This window comes from Rosa chinensis, chromosome 7 (assembly GCF_002994745.2).
Source record: "Rosa chinensis cultivar Old Blush chromosome 7, RchiOBHm-V2, whole genome shotgun sequence".
Classification (NCBI taxonomy): Eukaryota; Viridiplantae; Streptophyta; class Magnoliopsida; order Rosales; family Rosaceae; genus Rosa; species Rosa chinensis.
In genome coordinates this window covers 11883794-11905378 of record NC_037094.1, presented here as the reverse complement: position 1 = coordinate 11905378, position 21585 = coordinate 11883794, and the positions used below count along the sequence as shown (strand labels likewise).

The 21585-nt window shown below is 39.6% G+C and overlaps 3 protein-coding genes across 9 annotated transcripts; 2 read left to right on the top strand and 1 right to left on the bottom strand.

Annotated features, from left to right (window-relative positions):
- Window positions 1-130: 130 nt before the first annotated feature.
- Window positions 131-4301, bottom strand: LOC112177268 (pentatricopeptide repeat-containing protein At1g05750, chloroplastic). Of its 5 annotated transcripts, none has more exons than XM_024315567.2 (5): window positions 1525-4301; window positions 1339-1424; window positions 987-1221; window positions 565-870; window positions 131-466 (listed from the first exon to the last, which is right to left on the bottom strand). In XM_024315567.2, exon 1 carries the CDS (start codon window positions 4244-4246, stop codon window positions 1724-1726), a length of 2523 nt encoding a protein of 840 aa, XP_024171335.1. In that variant the 5' UTR covers window positions 4247-4301; the 3' UTR covers window positions 131-466; window positions 565-870; window positions 987-1221; window positions 1339-1424; window positions 1525-1723. The 5 variants fall into 5 exon arrangements, with proteins under 5 accessions (XP_024171335.1, XP_024171337.1, XP_024171333.1 ...); XM_024315569.2 differs by having other exon boundaries at window positions 640-870; XM_024315565.2 differs by having other exon boundaries at window positions 131-870.
- A 24-nt stretch (window positions 4302-4325) lies between these two features.
- LOC112177269 (putative exosome complex component rrp40) lies at window positions 4326-7374 on the top strand. 3 transcript variants are annotated; one of them, XM_024315572.2, is made up of 9 exons: window positions 4326-4486; window positions 4573-4734; window positions 4828-4884; window positions 4965-5057; window positions 5963-6005; window positions 6171-6246; window positions 6390-6480; window positions 6738-6864; window positions 6976-7374. In XM_024315572.2, exons 1-9 carry the CDS (start codon window positions 4445-4447, stop codon window positions 6978-6980), a joined length of 696 nt encoding a protein of 231 aa, XP_024171340.1. In that variant the 5' UTR covers window positions 4326-4444; the 3' UTR covers window positions 6981-7374. The 3 variants fall into 3 exon arrangements, with proteins under 3 accessions (XP_024171340.1, XP_024171341.1, XP_024171339.1); XM_024315573.2 differs by having other exon boundaries at window positions 5963-6035; window positions 6738-6822; XM_024315571.2 differs by having other exon boundaries at window positions 5963-6035.
- A 7481-nt stretch (window positions 7375-14855) lies between these two features.
- LOC112179724 (transcription factor WER) lies at window positions 14856-16618 on the top strand. The gene is made up of 3 exons (XM_024318196.2): window positions 14856-15208; window positions 15315-15444; window positions 16007-16618. Exons 1-3 carry the CDS (start codon window positions 15082-15084, stop codon window positions 16539-16541), a joined length of 792 nt encoding a protein of 263 aa, XP_024173964.1. The 5' UTR covers window positions 14856-15081; the 3' UTR covers window positions 16542-16618.
- Window positions 16619-21585: the final 4967 nt, after the last annotated feature.

The following is a 21585-nucleotide window of genomic DNA, read 5'->3' as shown; positions in this document are numbered from 1 at the left end:
TCTGAAGAATTATGGTACCATAATGGAAGCCAAGTGGTACCATAATTCTTGGTGAAAAGTTGGGGGAACAGGTGATCAATCAAATCAGATCTGCAGATTAAATTAGAAGGTAAAAAACGTAAGATTTTGGTGAAGAGGTCAGAGGTACTAAACTGAAATTAGTACTTGAGAAAAAGAGGGCACCATATTACAACACTTCCACAATGTCAACAAAACCAAATCATCTACTAACACCAGTCTCTAATTCTCTATCAAGAGCTTATTAAATAATGTACACCGGCCTGTGGATTGCTACATATAGCCATATAGGTAGCACAAACAGCGCCCTAGAAGATTATTCCTCCATTCCATCTTCATTCCTTGTCCTTGTCCTTGTCCTTGTCCTTGATTGCAGATTTCATCATCTGGTGGTCATACTCACCACTAGTCTTTCTTACCGCACATTTGGGTTGGGTTCCAGCACCAACTGGTTTACGAAGATAACAAAACCCAAAAAATAAGTACCGTAGCAACAAGACATTCAAAAAGGAAGATATTGATATCAGGTCAGAAAAAATGAATAACCTTTAATTGGCTATTTCACTATTTCACCATATTAATAGCAAAATAATGAAATAGCAAATTTAGACTACTCATTACATTTTGTTTCAACCCCATGAAGATGCATTTGATGTATCTTCCTTTAGTAGCCTCTAAATAGTCATCTCCTAACTTCACAGCAACGGAAGGCGACGTATTACTATTCTTATACTCTGATGTCTGCAACTTTGCTTTAACCTGAGTGATGTCAGTAGTAAAGAAAACAAATAGTAAACTGCTGGAGTTTGTGAAACGTCCATCTTAAAGCAGCAATAAGATTTCTGCACTGGCCTGCAGTTGAAGCAACTAGAATTATGAGCTGCTTTTGAATTCCAATACATTTAACTATTATTCAGCTTACATTTCAACCTTTAACCTGAGAATGTACTTCTGCAAATAAGAATTACCTTTTTGTCTGAGCACTTCAGAAGATGACAGTCTATTCTCCTCTGAGTTTACTGAATCCAATAGAGAACAAAGGTAATGAGACTGCCTTCTATTATCTTGGGAATGTTAAACTGCTTGCTCATGAATTTTAAACATAATGGGCAGCAAACAGTGCCGTCAAACAACACTCAAGAGAGCCAGAGTGAATCATCCTTGTGAAACCAGATTTTAGTCACCTCTTTCCACAGTCAAGTCCTATCAATAGAATCGAATTGAACAGAAGAAGTGAGTAAAAGAAGATAGCAAAACCACAATGAAAGTCTTGACAAAAGTCAAAAAACCCAAGATATAACAACGTAGAAAAGAACTTACCAACCTTCTAGAATAGCTCTTCTAGGTCAGCTAGGTGGAGATTAAGATGTTGTGCTCTATATGTTACATTCAACTCGGTACATGTCCTGGGTAACCATCTTACTTTTAATATGAGGTCTAACTGATATAAAATTTTGAAAATACAGAATTGCATCATCAGCTACAGAAATTCATGTTAAAACTTACTTGGGAAGTAATCCAAAAGGAATAGACAATCAGTTGCAAAGATGGATGGATAGGTCTAATGAACCATTTCTTTGCTGTAATGTAGTCATCAAGTGTGAATTATCCGAGTCAGCCTCAATCACTCAGAACAGTTAATCGTCTCCTTTCTGATCAAAAGCTGCACAACCTAGCTTTGACTGACTAATTGTCATGTCGTCATTTATATTGAAACTTGTTGGTGATTGTTTGTACTTGCAACCAGAAACAACAAACCCTTGTCTCTAGATGACGTAAGATCTTCATCAAGAACCTCATCAAGCCCCTCACCCAGAGTCAGTAATTGAGGGATATATCCTGCCTTCCTAATTTCAGTTGTCAGATTTTCTATTGTAAAATATATCTCCTCTGCCTCGTTATGAGAATGATCACCTGCAGTAAAGGTATGGAGATTGTTATCAACTTCAATCCAACTACACCCAGGCATCTTCTTGAGTCCCACACCTTTGATGTCTGATCTAACCCTGGTAACGTCATTCCATTTCCCATAACCTTCGTACAAATTTGCAAGAAGTGTACGGTAGCCAATATTAGTAGGATCCAGTTTAAAGATATGATCAGCCACAACTTCTGCCAGTCTTTCATCACCATGAATTTTGCATGATCCAAGCAATGATCCCCATATACGATCATCGGAGGCACAAGGCATTGTTGAAATAATATCATATGCTTGCTTTAGATGGCCAGCTCGGCCTAAAAGATCAACCATGCAGGTGTACTGTTCAAGTTGAGGCTCAATTTTGTAAACTTCTACCATACGCTGAAAATACTTCAGCCCCTCTTCTATCCTCCCTGCATGGCTGCAAGCAGAAAGAAGAGCTGTAAAAGTTGCATGATCAGGCTCCAATCCTGCCGCTTCCATTTTTTCAAATAAAGCAAATGTTTCATCTGCATGGCCATGCACTCCTAACCCCAGAAGAATTGAGTTCCATGAAACTAAATTTCTTTCAGGCATTTTCACAAACACACTCCTTGAGCTCTTTATGTCTCCACATTTTGCATACGTAGTCATCAGGGAATTGCTCACAAGAACATTGGACTCAAATTCTTGCCGTATTAGGTAACCATGAACCTCCTTACACAACATCATGATTGACAACTGAGCACAAACTGACAGAATACTAGCCACTGTCACAGTATTAGGTCTAATTTCTTCAAGTTGCATGTCAAGGAATGCCTTTAAAGCTTCATCTAGATACTCATTCTGAGTATATCCGGATATCAAGGCATTCCATGACACCAAATCTCTAGCTGGTAGTCTGTGAAATACTTTTTGAGCAGACTCAATATCTCTGGTTTTTGAATAAAAATCAACTAATGCACTGGCAACAAAATGGTCTGAATCAAACCCCAATTTCACTAGTAGCCCATGAATTTCCATCCCTATAGACTTAACCGCCAGGGATGAACAAGCCCGCAGAATAGCCAAGATTATGACAGAATCCACAAAGCCATATTCTAAAATATAGTCATGAAACAGATTCAATGCCTCACGAGGATGACTACTTTGAGCAAAATTTGAGATGGCGGCGCCCCACATGACCATGTTACGATTCAGGGACCTTCTGAAGATTTCAAGACCAGTTGTGCTATCACCACATTTGAAATACATGTCCATAAGAGCTGTTTCAACTCGTACATCAGTGTTCAATTGAGTGCTCAAACAGAATTTATGGATCTGCTTTCCGAATGCTAAATCCATTAGGTGAGAGCACAAACCTGTAATGGCCACCATTGTGGAAGTATCGGGTAAGAACCCAATCGCCAACATCTCTAGAAACAACTCCGCGGCCTGCGGCCAACACCCATTAGAGACATAGCCCGAAATCATCACATTCCATATCACTGTATTTTCTCTAATACACGCTTCACCAATAACGCTCCTATAAACACGTTCCGCATTCTTCACATCCCCACATTTCATGTACATATCAATCAACCCACTAACCATAAACTGATCACCATCCAGCCAACGCTTCAGGGCAAAGCCATGAATCTCTCTGCCATGAACCAAAGAGTGAAGCGAAGAGCACGAAGTGAGAGCCGAAAGGCAAGCCACCCGATTAGGCAACACCCAATGATCCCGAACCATCCGACTAAACATCCCCAACGAGCTCACATAATCCCCTGAATGGCAAAACCCAGATATCATCGTATTCCAAGACACCAAATCCCTCTCAGGCATTTTCTCAAACATCTGAACCGCATCGTCAACCTCCCCACATTTCCAATAAACCCCCAAAATCGAATTGGCATCGTAAACATCGCCCAAAACCCCCAATTTCAACACATGCCCATGAATCTCCCTAGCCTTGCCCACATCACAAAGCCCCCCAAAGGCCTTAATCAAAATCGGAAAGAACTGAAATTCCTCAGCTACAGGCAAACCAAGTTCAAGCATTTTAACATAAACCACTATCGCATCCTCGCAATTCCCATTCTCAACGTACCTCTTGATCAGCTCACCGGCCGAAACAACATCAATCCGGGAACAATTCCTCGAAAACCCACCTCTGGAATTCGATTTCCGAGATGGGTTTCCCGGGAACTGTGATTTGCAACATAAAGATTGAAACTTTGAAGCAAAAGAAACTGTTGTAGCACCACCTCTCAACTTGTAGCAGTGTAATGGCTCCGATGGTCTCAGCGAACACGAGCCTTGTGGTCTCACTCTCACACCAGCCATTTTCTCTCCCCGAGACCCAAAACTTCCCGCGAATAAGATATGGTACCATACGACGTCGTTTGCAGTTAGGGCGGCAGAAAATTAGGGTTTAAATGACTTAAATACCCATTCGTCGTCGTCTTCTTCTTCTTTATACTTTATACTCAAACCCTGCTTCCCCCCAACCTAGTCGCCGATCACCAGTCAGAGAAACTATCAATGGCCGAGATAGCGCCGGCGAACTTCGTAGACCAATCAGTCGTAAGTACTTCCCTTTCTTCTTCCCTAAACCATAAGAGATTGGATTTTTTTTTTTTTGGGAATTTAACAATTTCATGGTGGTTTAGGTTCCGGGAGATGTGGTTCTTGACCTAACAGAAATGGCGAACCAGACCATCAAACTGGGCGGGGGTCTCCGGCAGGACTGCGATGCAATAGCTGCGATGAAGGCCGGAACGTTGAGGTTCTCAAGGCCCAACAAGTACTGGGTCGAAACGTCCCAGAAACGGGTCAGTACAAGCCCACATTCACATTCGAAAAAGTTTCGATCTTTTCTTGCACATAGTACTACTCAATTTCAATGCTGACGATTGTTTGCGCAGTATGTGCCTTGTGTGGAGGATTCTGTTCTTGGAATCGTGGTGGACTCTAAAGCAGATGTAAGATTGTGTATATGGTGTTGGATTTTCGGTGCTGGCATTTTGTTTATCATCTTTTGGTTTTGTTTGTGTGGGTTTAGAATTTTCTGGTGGACATTAAGGGGCCTTCGCTGGCGTTTTTGCCCGTGCTTGCTTTCGAAGGAGGAACCAGGAGAAACATACCAAAGTTTGAGGTCTGTTTATAGTGCAAATCATGTTTGTACTATTGCTACTTTCCATTATTTCTTGTGTGGTGTACAATGTAGATGATTTTGGATAGTTTGCGACCTAAACTATTGTATAGGGGACTGGAGTCATATGTGTAAGATACATACTCCATACTTGTTTGGTTTGTCAAAGAAAAGTTTGGGAGGGCGGGGAGGTTCAAAAAAGATGTGAAACTGATTCAGTAGGTAGGTATGTAGTTTTTGGAGGTGAATGTGTCAAGTGTGACGCAGTTCTATATATTTGAAGAAATCAGATGATAATTCTTGTTGCTAATATAAGTATTTGGAACCATGAACTTTTTAAGCACACAGTGTTCCTTTTTTCTTTACAATCTTAATTGAAATGCTCTTTTATTCTTAATAGCGGTGTGTCTGTGTTTGTGTAGGAAGCAGAATTATATCTTTGAGAAATATGATAATGTTTTTGAGTAATGAAAAAGTCAAGATGGTCAAAACATGAATATTTCAAAGGTGTTCATGTGTGTATTATATATCTACTGTATATCAGGGTGATTCTGGGAGCTTCTATGAGCTTGAAGTTTGTGTTTGATCTTCTTGTTGGTGACTGTGCCTTACCTCTGCAACTGATAAGACAGCATATAAAACATGATTAGGCCTTGTTTTTGTTAGGATATATGAAGTAGTTCTATAAATGTTCTATATAGGATGTCAGTTTTCAACTAATACTTGAAAGACATAGCCTTTACAAATAATTTTTGGTGGGGAGGGGGGCCTCTAGGGGAGCCGCTGTACTGAAACAGCTATAATTTCTTGTTATAATTTTAGTCCTTCTCTTTTTATGTAAGTGCAGAGAAATCTCTGAATTCAGGGCTTTACAATATCCTCCTATGGCTTAATGAGTTGCTTTGCAGGTAGGTACATTGCTTTATGTTCGGGTCGTGAAGGCAAACCCTGGTATGAACCCTGAGTTGTCATGCACTGATGGTTGGTTTTCAATCTTTATCTTTCTCCATCTCCCGCATGCCTTATTTGCTCATTTATTTTTCCTGTATCAGTAATTTTGATTTTTTGTTGAATCAATTTGTATGATTGACCTTGTTTTAATTGTTTGATCTATAGCTGGTGGAAAAGCAGCAGAGTATGGTTCCCTTAAAGATGGCTACATGTTTGAATGCTCAACTGGCCTTTCAAGAATGTGAGATGTAGCTCCCCTTGCTATGATACGTAAAAATTTGCTTGAGTGCTTGGCTACATGTTTGTCTGCTCTTGGTACACAAAAGAGCTACATGTGGAGGGGTTCTTTCCAGTATGGTATTTTAACTATAATTTTGTTTTCAGGCTGCTGAGTTCACCAACATGCCCAGTTCTTGCAGCACTTGGGAGGAACATCTCCTTTGAAATAGCAGTTGGTTTAAATGGCCGTGTTTGGGTATACTTCTTGAGGACCTCTTTCTTGAAAAAGAAAAAATGTGTTTAAGCAGTTTCTCATGTCCATTGCATCTCAGTAGTTAATTTATTTGCGATTGGCATCTATTTAACACTAAGCTCATTGCTTGCTAGGCTTGATAAACCTTTGCTAGGGTCTTGACTAAACTTATTCAATTGGGACATTTTCATGTTGCAAACACTGTTCTGATCCCTTTAAAAAAAAAAAGACTTTCCTTACATATTCTTGTCAACTTCTAGGTGAACGCTACTGAAGCAGATAAGGTGATCATAGTTGCTAATGCAATTATGAACTCGGAGTCCCTTAGTGGGGTACAGCAGATTGGTATGGTGGATAAGCTTTTGAAGAAGATCAATGACTTAGCAAGTTAGTCCATTACGTTATGATTCAATCACTTGTCTTCGTTGTCTGTGTTTCTGTATTATTTCTCCAATTTCTTTAGTGATATGAACTGTATCTTTAATGCTTTTCTTGTAGCATGACAATTCCAGAAGTGCAAGCTTTCTAGCTGTCAAACTCGCCCAATTTTTTTTTCATCCAAGAGATTTTGTCTTGAACGGATTACAAAGACACCAAAATCCAGTGAAGACCGCAGTACCGTGCTAAAATGATCTTGTACATGAGCCGTCCGAGTCCCGTCAACCCTTGCACCAGTAGAGATGTCACAACTCAGATTTTATTTTAGTGTTATTTACCTTAGAACTTAGAAACTTGTTATTTGAGCGGGAGATTTCATCATGTAGATCGTTATGCACCTCTGGACTTTCCCATTTTCAAAATAAACTTGACCTAATCCCAACATTGCTCAGAAGGAAATATTCAAAGAAGTGAAAATGTTCCAGAATATAAAGACTGCAACGATACTGTTTGTTTATTCGCCTCAGATTCAACATGGACAAGAAGCTGCTGACTAGCAGTGTAAATCATCATTGCATAAGATGCCCTATCCCTCAAATCTAGGTCTGAGAACTATTCCAGACGTTGAGACCTCAATGTGGACAAGAAGCTGCTGACTAGCAGTGTAAATCATCATTGCATAAGTTGCCCTATCCCTCGAATCTAGGTCTGAGAACTATTCCAGATGTTGAGACCTACACTATACTACTTGGTCCCTTAATAATTATTGTTTGACGACAAGCTAGGCTGCTTGGTCAATGTGTCAGTTTGCCAGAAATTGATCAAAACGCCACTCATCACGTACGTAGTTAGAGTGTAACCCCACTTACATCAAGAGAGTGGATCTCTCCTAAGCTCATTCCCATCCCGAGCTTCCTAATATTTTGACTAAATAATGACATGTGGATATAATTAATCTAAAGGTCTACGATAAACTTTAATTTGTCTTATTTTGCTGTTCTTCTCTCTCTATTCTCTTCCTTCACGCCTCCTTCTCTCAGTTCTTCGTTGCTGGTCTGTTCTACAGCTGAGACTAAATAAGAAGAGAATAGTAGCTTGAAATATTGGGTATATGCAGAATTATGCTGGGAAGTGATGATTTATTCTCTCTCACTCAACGCAGCTTACCCACAACTGATTGCTTTTTCTAAATTCAAATGCTTATCTACTGTAGCAGACCATCTTCTCCTTTCCTCTCATTCTCTCTATAACGAAATCACCTGCCACTTCGCCATAAAATAGACTACTGATGTTGTAGAAATATAAATCTAGTTGTTTAATTCCGGTGGATCTGGGTAAATCAAATTTTGGGTCGCCTAATTTATTCAATCATGGTGGCTATAATTTTACATTTATCTCATTCCTCTCTTTGTTGGTTTTGCAGAAAATCACAACCTTGTCTAATTGGATTTTGCAAATGATTTGTGTTTAATGAATATGTTCCCTTGATGGTTTACCCATATACCCAGATCTTGTTCTTCAATAGAACAGAAGAACCAACCCATTAATGGAACACCCACCCCAAAAGTTCGAACCCATCAATTGAATCCCAACCATTTCGTCCCAAATTCGTCTTTGACTTACTTGTTGTAGGTAATACTTGGATCCTCAATGTCGTCCCATCAATTGAATCCCAACCAATCTTAAAAGGTAGTTCTCTGCACCGAGTTTTGTTTCTCTGTATGCAAGAATAGCCACGACGATGTAGTTTTTATTTGGCAGCCAAGAGATTCTAAACCAAGAGCTCGAATGGCTCCCAGACTCTCCAGTACTCTGAGTGAAGGAGTCGTTACCCTTCTCTTTCTTTGCTTTTGGTTGAAATTTTAGATGTCTCATCAGAGCAAGTCTACCCGTAATTAAGAAATGTTAAAGTCGAAAAGTCAAGAAATTGTTCACTGCCACTGGACATAGGTTTCCACCCGTTCTGTTTTTTGACTTGTGAGATTTACTGTTCATTAAATTTATTTTGTTTTTATTGAAAAATAAAAATAGATTTGATGTAAATAGATGATAATAATTGAGATTTATGGATAATTAATGTCGATTTTGTAATTCAATAATTGTTTGGATACTTGAATTATGAATATTGAGACTGTTTCGTCAGTTGTTTTATGAGAAATTTGGTTTCGAATCGATTTTATTTTCTAAACAAACGTTATTTAGGGGGGTCTCGAAAATTAACTTTTTATACATACATAATTTGGGAAAACTTCCTTCATGAAAGTTATAGGGATCGTTAATACGAGTTCGTGCATGTGTGCAACACAAAAATCCAAGTTCGTATGAATTAGTTATAAATTTTTGAAAATTTTCTATAAATTGCAAAAATTTCTGGTCCTTTTTCATAAGGACAGGTTTTTCCTCTTTTCTTCACTTTCACCCCTAAAACTCTCTCTTCTCTCTCCTCTATGTCTCCTTAGACCCGCCAGGTATCGACCTACCCGACCCGAGTTTTTCGGCGTTGCGTCGTGTGTCCTCCAGCCGCGGACCCAGGCCATACGGGCTCGCCTCGATCGACTCGCTCGTCCTCCGCACAGTAGTGCCTCACCTCACCACGCAACCCAGAAGGAGATCGAAGGCCTCCCACAGCCTTGCTACATGACCCGGCCAGAATTTCACTTTTCCAGCATCCTCTCGGGGACTTGAGCGCGTTGCCTTCTCCACTTGTGTAGATGACGTCACCCACGTTCACCTCTCTTCCGAGCTGGCAGGCTTCTTGGCTGGGTCAATAAAATTGTCATGGCCTTGCCTTTTTTCTTGGCTTCGATCAAGAAAGTCTGACTTTTGGCCAGCCAAAAACCCACCGCTAGAAACCCATTTTCCCCCTCCATGGTTACCACCTAAACTTTTCCTAGCTGGTGACGGTCAAAAACACACCAGTGGACTTGCTCTTATGTGGCACTATTGTAGACCAGTAGATGTTGTTTTACAAGTGTCATTACATGATTAAAAGCTTAGGCAGCTCAGGCAATTTCATTGCTCCGGAGAGGATCCTCTCCCTTATATTAATTAGGGAAATTCGTTCAAACAGTGTCTAAACTTTTTCATACTATTAATTTTCATGCCTATATTTCAAAAAACATCAAAATGGTATTTGACAATTTAAGCCCGACCCAACTTCCGTACCTAGCAACAATAAAATCATTAACTTTGTTAACTTTTGAAGGGTATTTAAATCATTCTACTATTCATCTTATCTGAAACCATCACCAAACCAGACTCTCAGATCTATTGATAACTAATTCTTTCTTTCTTTCTTTCTTCTTCTTCGATTGCTGCTTCATCAAACTAAGGACAAAGCGCTATCTCTATCTCTCTCGATTGCTGCTTCTTCGATTGCCCCATTTTCGCGCCACCGGTGAACCCAAACCCGACCCACAACCAACTCCAGAACAGCCCACTCACAGAGGTCTGATTCCCGCGGTGGAACAACGCCAACGCCGAGAAGCCGCAGTGCCCAGCAAGAAATCGAGGATGACGTCCGCCGCGAGCGCCACCTCGACTCCGCCACCAGAATAGCCACCATCGCTACGGGCGACTCCTCTTTCGACGCCGAAGCAACATTCAAATCCATATGCACGCCTTCGTCTCCCTCAAGCCCTTCAATTCCAGGCAGAAAATACAAGTACTCCAAGAACCCTGACCTTAACTAGCACCGAGTGTTTCTCCGAGTCATCAGACCCACGAAGTCTCAAGTATCTCTAGAGAGAAGCCGGAAATCAACCGGAAAGCCAACATCTCGGTTGGCGACGACGGGCTCCTCTTTGTGAAATGGGCATCATCAGTTCACTTTTCTTGGTTGATCTGATTTGGGTTTTCTTTTTTGACTTGTTTCTATGGTTGTTTTTCTCAAGAGACATGTGTTTGTTCAGACTGCTTTGATTGATTTGTATTCGAAGCTGGGACGAATTGGTGAAGCCCAGAAGGTGTTCGATCAAATGCCTAAGAGAGATGTTTTGCATGGACTACAATGTTTTCTTCTCTTACTCGTGTAGGGAATATGATCTTAGCGAGGACATTGTTCGATGAGATGATAGAAAGGTGTACAGCTAGTTGGAATACTATGATCGACGGCATGAAAGGTGCAGAGAAGTGAAACCAGAAGAGAGAACAAAGGGTGAAGTTGCAGAGAGATAGGATGATGAATAGTAAAATGATGAAAATACCCTTCAAAAGTTAACAGAGTTAACGATTTTACTGTTTCTAGGTACGAAAGTTGGGTCGGACTTAAATCGTCAAGTACCATTTTGATGTTTTTTGAAATATAGGTATGAAAATTAATAGTCTGGAAAAGTTCAGACATTGTTTAGACGAATTTTCCTATCAATTATTTTGTTCCCAACTGGTGCATGGATTGAGTTTGCGGTGCTAGTTGTTTATTTGTTAAAAGCATTTATCCCTCTATATATATATATATATATATTTTTTTTTTTTTTAATTAATTTTTTTTTAATTACAGAAACAAACATTTATCCCTATAGTTGGGAAAGTTGTTGTCTCTGATTTGCAAAAACCTAGTTGAGTTTGTCGTTATTGTTGTTGAGAACATTGGTGAACTTGGATTGGCATCAAAAACAGGTGTAGTACGTAATGAAGGGTAAGTTAGATAGATAATGTAGTCAGAAAATTCTCTAACACACAACAAATTAGAACTATGTATTCCAAAACATCATGATTGCCACATACTGGATCTTCTTGTGCAGTATCAAAAAATCTCAGCAACTTTGGATCAAAACGATCACGGACTGGTTCAGCCATGACCAATACAGTCTTGACACGTAAGAACAGCAGCACATAGACAAAGCTCTCTGCAATTTTTGATAATTGAGGCATTGATAACAAAACAGCTTCGATCACATGGAGGTGAAGAAGGTGGTGCATGGTATGAATGAGTGAGACTACGGAATGGACCTGTGGTAATCTCATTGAATGCCTTTGGTTTTTGTTTGCTTTTGATTTCGATTTTCGAAGCTTCTCACTGTTGCTTAGTAGCTCGCGACAGTGATTTTTTGTTGTTGTTGCTTTTTCGTGTGTCTTACTCACCTCGCACTCAATACTAGAAGTCTAGAACTAGATCCTCTATCGACCATCCCAGATCTCTTTATCTGACTCGTCTCCTTCTTAATCTTTGAAACTATGATTGCGTAGATTTTAATTGACTCTGTCACTTTCTTAGTTGACTCGTTGTCGTTTTGATTTCATGATCGAGCTAGATGAAGTACCAAAATGGGTAGCATGCATGCAGCCATGCATGTGATTCTTAGTTTAGTACAAGATGAGTAATTAATGATGGTCATGGTGTAATCATCTTCACGTTGGGCGGTTCAGAGTTGATGGTAAAATGACCACGGTCACGAGGGGTCTACCTACTAGCTAGCTCATCTGAAATAGAAAACCCTAAGAGGTTCTGGTTTGAATTGTCAATTGAATTGAACCCTAAACTGTGATATTTATGTATACACTCACATTCATATAATCATAGCATTACATTGATCTCGTAGCTAGTCTCGTAGATAACTAACTGAACGAGCCTATATGAGAATTGGGAGTTGAAAGATTCAAAATTTGAACCTTTTACAGACAAAATTCTGATATTGTACTTTAAGTTCTTCAAACAAAGGTAGGAAATCTTTCGACTTTAATGCACTCACACTGTCACACACATCGAAATGAAAGGCATGGGATGTTCAGCAAGTTTAAGTTTTAAATATATATATATTAATACATTCTACATTATACGAGTGTGTAATATACATTACGTTTTTTACCCTCTAGATTTATTTTTGTTATATGTGAAAAGGCATGTCATACATCAATGTAGAAATAGTGAAATACTGTCAACCTTGCATTTTGAATAGAAGAGGAGCTTGAAAGCCTACCTTCTCTCTCTCTCTCTCTCTCAGGATCTATGATTCAAAAATGGGGTGGGTTACATATTCAGGTGTCTTCTTTTAGGCAAAAACCAAAAATAAATTTCAGTACAACTATGTACAAATGTAAAAAGTACCATGTTGTATTGTCGTTGATGGATGCCGAGAGGCGAGAGTATTTGAAGGCTATAGAAACGAGAGTGAGAAACGTAAGTGAAGAAGAAAATGAGGGCTCAATCGCTAATAAGTGACTGAAATGATAGAGAGGAGATCAGAGACCGATCTCTAATTATTTTTTGGTGGACTTCAACATTAAGCCGACGACGTTTTAATGACACTATATATAGATTTTTTTTTTTTTGGTCGAAAATTTTGAGCCCACCCCATGCAATATGTGGATCAGCCCGTCTCTCTCTCTCTCTCTCTCCACACGGGCGTTTTGGGGAGAAAGGAAACAAAACCGAATGATTCTAGTGGTGTACGGATAGCATCAAAAAAAAAAAAACTGTACGAACGAATCATGATAAGTTACCTCATCAGAACCCAGAAGAAAACTTTGGTAATCCATTTGCAGATCGAGATCGAAAGAGAATCTCTCTGCGAAGCTACATAAAAAATTTTCTTTTCAATTTCATTGGTACAAATTCCCACGGCATGCAGTTCACCACTAGCTTTAGTTATTCCTAGAAATTCGTGTACAGCGAGAGAGTTAGGAATAGACTGATCGAACAGGTGCAAGGTGTGAAGGTACCTCAAGTTTCCAGCAGGACATGAAAATTGAAAACGTTAAGAAAGAAAGAGTGCGTTACGTGAAAGTGAACCAAAACAAAAAGCAAACTGTTTCACCGATTCGTATATGCGAATATATGCGAAACCAAGATCATGTTTTACTGGGAGCATAGAGTAATTTCTATGTTTTACTCTCTTATCTTTTTCTGTTGAATTCATCTCAATGATTATTTATTCATTGTATATACTTCAATCATTGATGAGAAGAATGTACTCTCTATTTTTTATACGTATAGCACTCACATTAATGTACGTATAAGTGTGTGTGTGTGGGCATGATAAAGCACGTGGCATTCCATCATTCACATTTTTGTCATCTATCTTATCTTAATTTCTAGACCAATGTGTTTCACATACGTAAAGCTATAGACTACTTTTGGTGTGCCTTTTCGTTTTTTGCTGTTTGTGCGTCGGCATTTTTCTTCACATTGGTTTAATATTGGTTTAGGGCATGAGAAGCATGAATGTGCAAGTATTTTCTTAATCTCTTTAAGACTTGTAGTGTTATATTTAAGGATATACATATAGATAGCCAGGTATTATCAATATGCTTTAATTAGGTTTTGATTCTGGCCATTAAGTAATATACATGTAGTTCTAATTGATCATTTCCCAGTTGATTAGTTAAGTTTGGGTTGTCATTTTGTATTAGTTTCAATGTTTCATAATCGAATCCTCCAACCTCAAGTTCGCTTCATCAGTCTCTCAATCTTCAGGTCTTGTCTAATTTTTTTTTTGCGGGGGGGGGGGGGGGGGGGGGGGGTGGTTTGTTTATCGCAGGCTTTTGTACTCTCGTGCATGTGCCAATAATGAAATGAGGTCACAAAGTTCGATCCGTTGGCTTCAACCTTGTTTGTGGAATGTGGAACAAAAATTCAAAGTTTGAACTCGGTTCCTATTGTAGAATTGAAAATTGAAATACTAGGCCCTAAAAATATGTGATCACTTTAATATCGTACATTAATATTAAAAAAATACATTGATATATATATATATATATATAGACACACAGTACTCAATTCTTTAACCTTTTGAGTACTTATGGATAGGTCGCTTCAATCTTTAGTTTGTTTACATGGCTCCCACATAGCAATAATATAAGATGACATGCTATTGAAGTGTACACAATTACATACGTACAAGCAGTAATTTGAATAATTTCAGTATCATGTTCACTACAGCAGATGTTGACACTAAATGGCCACCCACTAACCATCACAATTCATTCACACCCTGATAATAGAACAATAATATACGGAATAAATACTCTCTCCCCCAACCCAAGTCCCAACATATATACTAGCTATATATCTACCGCCACAATAATACTGAACTAGCCAACGCTTCTCCCAACACCCAAATAGTGCTTGATCTGGTCTTTCTTACAAGTTAAAAGCTCTCTACCTTTTCTCTCCACGTTCTCCCTTTGTGTTTCAACAGTACTACTATATATACTACTCTTGGTTTCTTGCTTTGGTTTGCTTCAGAAGCGAGGGAACTGTACAGCTAGCTAGCTTAATTAGCAGTAATGGAAGGTAGTGGAAGGAATCATGGATATAAGAAAGGTCTATGGACAGCGGAGGAAGACAGAATTCTAACCGAGTATATCAGAGTCCATGGAAAAGGCAAGTGGAATCGAGTCACCAAAGTCACAGGTAATAACTTACTGCTAACTCTTGCTAATATTTACAACTACTTTAATTTGTTCTCCCTTCTCCTATATATATTTACAGTAAGTATTCTGCAATGTGATGTATGTAGGATTGAAGAGGTGTGGGAAAAGCTGCAGATTGAGGTGGATGAACTATCTGAGCCCCACTGTGAAGCGTGGCGACTTCTCTGAGGAAGAAAACGATCTCATCATTCGCCTCCATAACCTCCTCGGAAACAGGCCAGTCCACCACCACCATTACTACTTCATTCTAGTTCATTTTTGTTATAATATATAACATACTTTCATTTCATATGCTCATGACTATTCTGTTTAACTCGGTCTTTCTCTAAAAAATTAAGATCCGGGTACAGCTAGCTGTGTTGAATGAACTGATACACGTTCTATATAGATCTACCTAAGCTAGCTAGACATCTTCTTCTGCATTACTCTACTAGTCTACTCTAGTGTTAAATATTCCATCTTTCTTGGCGGTTCATCATAATATGAAGAGTATGGTTCCGAATAAGTGAGTCCAACCCCAACGAACTCAGGGGTAGCTAGAGCACAATTATTTCAACCATAATTACTCTAGCTACCTAACATATAGCTAGTACTAGTACCGATACTACTGCATGCATTAGAAGCTGGTCATTAATACTTAATTGGTAGCTAGCTGGAATTGGATGACTAGACGTTCAACTAGTTGCTGTCTTTGTTTTCACTGCACGCCGACAATGATAAAAAGTAATTTCTAGCTTGCTCTGATCTGATAGTTTTGGCTGTTTTTACTGCACTTTAGGTGGTCTCTGATAGCCGGACGGGTTCCGGGAAGAACCGACAACCAAGTAAAGAACCACTGGAATTCTCATTTGAGCAAAAAGCTCGGTGTGGTCAACAACTACAAAGGTGTAAAGAGCAAAGCCAAGAGTAGAAGTAGAAGTCATAGTAGTAGTAGTACTACTACTACTTCCTCAGACCAACAAGCAAGTAGTCCAAAAGAACAGTCCAACTCTGCAGAGCTACAGCAGCAGCCACTACCTGATTCGAATAGCGACGACTATGGTGAAGCAGCAGCACCAGCTCGCCATGGATGTGATGATGATCATGATCAGGAGATGATGATCAGTCGAGATAGTGGTGTTGGGTTCAGTGGGATGTGGGAGACGATGATGATGGGTAGCAATAACAATTGTGACCAGAGCTCCTTTTGGTTTTACAATAATAATCAGGATGACCTAAATCTCTACAATCCTAATTATTTAATGGACCCTAGTCTAGATCACCACCATCTTCATAACTACTCTTTTGAATTTTTTGAGGACATCGGCTTCTAGATAACCGCTGTGTATTTGGTATTCATTAATTAATGCTATGTTGTCCTTAATTAATAAGAATGCAGAGAATTACGTAATTGTAATTGTAATTTAATAAACATAACATTGTTTAACTGTTTCAGAATCGATACCACAGTTACACACCAACTCACTGAACTGAGTACCTAAGGTCTCGTTTAGTGTGCGGAAAAGAAAGTAGTTCATTTGCCCATTTTCATAAGATGGAAAACGAATTTACCATGAACTTTCCAGACTCCTTTGGTCAAAATTAAGTCACTGACGTGGCTAACTTCATTTTGACCTAAAGTTAAAGCTGTAGGCCTCCCAATAGGTGACCTTAGTAACTAATTATCGGTGAATACTCGAATGTCTCTTCCATCACCCACTTGCCAACAACAACTTTCTTTCAACAACTCTCGAGTAGAGAAAATACTCCGCCAAGAATACGAGGGGGATGCAAGAGGAATAGCCTCCCAATATGATGTCTCAAGATAGTACTTCGCCTTATACAAACGCGCAATTAAAGATGAGGGGTTGATAAGTATCCTCCAAGCCTGCTTTGCTAACATGGTACCGCCAAACTACGAAACCCTAATCCACCTTCCTCCTTTGGATTGCACAAAGCGCCCCCAGTCTTCCAATGAATTTTCCGCTTATTTAGGGTGCTTCCCCACCAAAAACGAGCACACATATGTTCCAAATCATCACAAAAAAATTGTCAGCTATAATACACTCATTGCATATGTAGGTAGTGCTGCAGCCACCACACGAATGAGAATATCTTTTCCCGCACCACTTAGCATTTTCCCCTTCCTAACAGATAGCTTATTCGCCAATTTGTCCTTGATATACTGAAAGGTAGCCATCTTCTTACTGCCCACATAAGTGGGAAGCCCAATATATTTTTCATGTACATCAACCATCTGCACCCCCCAAACAAGTAGCCACTTCCTCCCTCATCTCATGTGAAACATTCTTGCTAAACGCTACGGAACTTTTATCAAAGTTAACAATCTACCCCGAAGCCCTACCATAAGTCTCTATAACCTCTTGAAGCTCATAACAATTTTCCAAGGATGCCTGAGCTTAAATCATACTATCATCTGCGAAAAGCAAATGATTAATAGAGGGGGCATTGTCACAAATCTCAATACCCGGCAACAAACCCAAAGCATGTTTCTATTGCAGTAGAGCAGAGACACCTTCAGGCCCAATGAGGAATAAATAAGGTAATAGCGGGTCGCCTTGACGTAAACCCCTACTTGGTGTCACATAGCCCCTGAGCTTCCCTCTGATAAAAAAAGAATACATGACCGAAGAAACACAATTCATCACCATATTAATCCAGTCCTGAGCAAAACCAAACCGGGCCATAACCATCCTAAAAAAAACTCACTCCCTACGATCGTAAGCCTTCCTTAAGTCCAATTTTAAAGCCATAACACCATCGGTACCCTCCCTCTTGTTATGCACAAAATGGGCAATTTCATTCGCTACAAGAATATTATCCGTGATCAGACGTCCTAGAACAAAAGAGCTTTGAAAGGGTGAGATCACCTTAGGAAGAATAACCTTTAACCTGTTTGCAATCACCTTCAAACATATTTTATAAATCACATTACACAAAGCAATTGGACGAAGATCAGACATATGTTATGGGTTATCAACTTTGGGTATGAGACATATATGTGTAAAATTGATTTGCCGAAGCAGCTGACCCGTTTGAAGAAAACTATTAACTGCCTCAAAGATGTCCCCTCCAATTATCTCCCAATAATGTTGGAAAAAAAAAGGTGGTGTTTGGCTCCAGTTTTTCTTGAGCTGGTCAACAGTCTCTTTTTTTGCGTGGGCGTGCCAGCACAGTTCCGGTGCGGTCGTCGGGGGTGTCCCTTGACCTGACTTCTTTTGAGCGATTGTGGACGAGGAGAGCACCAACCTCGTCGTGGGATTATTTTCTGCCTCGTGGTGAAGACTTTTGCTAAGCTTCTTTAAGATCACACAATCGATTCTCGACCTCGTAGATCGAGCAGAGATAAAATCACTAGGAAGTGGGGAGAACTTGCTAAAGTGTGACTTTAGTTTGGCTGCTTTGCGAGAGCGTTACCCTTGCTTGGCTGGTTCCTTAACCGTTGTGGTCGCGGTACTACAATCTGCTGATTAGTTGATGAATTGTGTCTTGTTAATTGTCGTAGCCTCTATATATAGGCTACCAAGCCATAGTGGTTGGCCTTAAACAAATCATGATGGTTTTTTCATTTAAGCATTAATGGAATCATGATAGGTTTTCCTATTACGCACTAATGGAATCATGGAGCACTTAATGGAATTATGGAGCACTAGATGGAATTATGGTGGGTTAGGCTAAGTTAACTTTTCTTTTCCATGCTTCCATCATTTCCTTTTCTTGTAACTCGCATAATCTTCCATAATTCTGCAGGTAGGCTTTATTTAGCCTCTAAATAATATATTTCGAACTTGTCGACAATATATAGCTTGAGCCACTGACATTGGCTCAATTTCTCCAAGACACGCCTTGTCAGGCCAAAATGCTTATTTTGGGTTCAAACAGGTAGCATCCCATCTGGACCTGGGGATTTAGTTGGGTACATTTGGAAATGTGCATGACGAATCTCCTCTAATGTATAGGAAGCACAAAGTTGGTCATTCATCTCCTGACTCACAGAAGGTTGAATAGCTTCCAATGTAGTATGTACAACATCAAAATCAATCTCTGAAGCCTAAACATCTTGTAACAACATTCTCAACTCCAGCATCATCTTCAAACCATTGATTGTTCTCATCAAAAAGACCCTACAGCATATTCTTTCTCTTTCTATTCTCAACTTTACGGTGGAAAAAAACCCGTATTACGGTCACCTTATTTAAGCCAAGTGACCTTAGACCGTTGTCGCCGAAACGACTCCTTCTGATATAACAATATTTGAAGCTTGTCCATCAAATCTTTCTTCTCTCTCTGTATCACCTCAGAAGTAGGCATATCAAGTAACTCCTCTAGCCTAGAACGGATACTTAGGATCTGAAGTTGACGTCCCCAAAAAACTTGCTTCTGCCACGTATCTAGAAGAATCCGAGTATGTACTATCTTTTTTGCAACGCAAAACATTGGAGTCCCCGTTACATTCGTACCCCAAGCTTCTTTAATCACATCCTCGCACTCCGGTTGCTAAACCCAGAAGGCCTCAAATTTGAAACGATGATGCTTTGGTCTAGATGCCAGAGGAGTTGTACTAGCCTTCAGCAGAATGGGCACATGATCCGAATCCGATGGAGGCAAATGGAATTGTTTCGAATACCCAAACAAGTCGTACCAAGAAGAAGTACACACTGCCCGGTCAAGTCGCAATTTTGTTTCCAAATTCCACCATGTAGCTATAGCCCCATGAAACCCTAGATCCAACAGGTCCCCATAACCTAGGGCTTCCTGAAACCCTCGCATATGCCTTTCTGCTCAAACGGGTCCATCAATCTTTTCCCCATTGTTGAGGATTTTGTTGAAACCTCCTACCACAACCCATGGTAGCGAGTCTAGGTCAGAGAGGTCACGAAGGAGCTGCCACGACCGATCTCTTTCCCCTGTTCTGGCATATCCATAGAAACCAGTTAATCTCCACGAAGGGAGACTGGCATCCCCAATAACCATCGCATCCATATGATGGGCAGATGTCATTCCCATCCTCAGTTTTACCTCGTCATTCTAGAAAAGTCCAAGCCCTCCAGACTGACCCTCACTGAGCACCATTTCCGCATTCGCAAAGCCAAGCGCTCGATGCAACCGGTCAAAGTCCTCCCTTCGGCTTATTTTTGTCTCACATAGAAAGACACTTTGAGGCCTATTTTGTGAGATAAGGTCCTTCAGAGCCCTTGACGTTGCTTCATTACAAATTCCTCTGCAATTCCAACTAAGCACATCCATGTCCATGAATGCAGATTTGCTTTCTATGACCTAGAAAACCCTAGCGCGAGAGCAGCTAGATCAGAATATTATTATGTATGCTTAGCATCACTTGAATCCCAACTACTCCACCAACTCAAATTATCGAAATTATTTAATAAACATAACATTGTTTAACTGTTTGAAAATCGATACCACGGTTACACACCAACTCACTGAACTGAGTACCTAAGGTCTCGTTTGGTCCGCGGAAAAGAAAGTAGTTCCTTTGCCTTTTTCATAGGATGTAAAACTTAGTTTCATTTCCTAATACTTCATTTCCGCGAAGCAAACAAGACCCAAATCCTAAATTAAACATGTAGATACCTATATATGAAACTCCCTCGCGCGAAGTTGCAAAGCTGCATTACATGGTTATACATATACATATATATACGTACAGAGATACAGTGACAATCGATCGTCGATGGATATAAACAAACGAAGACCCAGATCTAATTAATGAAATTAATATGTATGGACCTTAATTATACATATAAATATGCATGATGCTGCAGAGGCACAATTGATCGATCACTCACACACACATGGACAGATCTGCGACTGAGAATGAGTAGCTAGAGTGCTCGACAATTATATAGATGCTACGTCAGTCACCCAGTCTGTCTGTCTTAGGCTTCTTTGTGTACATCATTGTTCGGCAATTAGTGTGGTGGTCCTTCCTTGTTTGGAATCAATAATAGCTACCTCACACAATCACACCCCGGACTCTAGTTAAGGAGTTTCTCTATAAATTCCTAGCTATAGCTAATTCACAACTTTTGGGATCCCTTATTTTCTGAGAAACATGCATGATTATTGTTAATTGGCTTAAAGTAAATGTCAATGTTCATAAAAAGTTCTACAATGTTTTCAACTGTCAGACATGAAGGAAAAAAAAAAAAGATAAATATGACTATATGAGTTTTCAAGTAAATTATCTAATGTATTTAGAGAGATTATTCAGAGCACCGCCGTGCACTTGCACCAACATAAATGAATGGTTAGATTGCATTAAATACACTTTTTGTTTATTAAAAATAAAGTTGATAATAAATATCAAGGGTTGAGATTATTTTATAAGGCTTGGGT

What these genes read in the sequence shown, in the direction of transcription:
- LOC112177268 (XM_024315565.2), bottom strand. Translation starts at nt 4,246, where the DNA reads ATGGCTGGTGTGAGAGTGAGACCACAAGGCTCGTGTTCGCTGAGACCA.
- LOC112177269 (XM_024315571.2), top strand. Translation starts at nt 4,445, where the DNA reads ATGGCCGAGATAGCGCCGGCGAACTTCGTAGACCAATCAGTC. An exon ending in TCAACTGGCCTTTCAAGAAT is followed by an intron (nt 6,247 to 6,389) that starts GTGAGATGTAGC and finishes TTTTGTTTTCAG; the next exon opens with GCTGCTGAGTTCACCAACAT. An exon ending in GTTTAAATGGCCGTGTTTGG is followed by an intron (nt 6,481 to 6,737) that starts GTATACTTCTTG and finishes GTCAACTTCTAG; the next exon opens with GTGAACGCTACTGAAGCAGA.
- LOC112179724 (XM_024318196.2), top strand. Translation starts at nt 15,082, where the DNA reads ATGGAAGGTAGTGGAAGGAATCATGGATATAAGAAAGGTCTATGGACA. An exon ending in TCGAGTCACCAAAGTCACAG is followed by an intron (nt 15,209 to 15,314) that starts GTAATAACTTAC and finishes TGATGTATGTAG; the next exon opens with GATTGAAGAGGTGTGGGAAA. An exon ending in CATAACCTCCTCGGAAACAG is followed by an intron (nt 15,445 to 16,006) that starts GCCAGTCCACCA and finishes ACTGCACTTTAG; the next exon opens with GTGGTCTCTGATAGCCGGAC.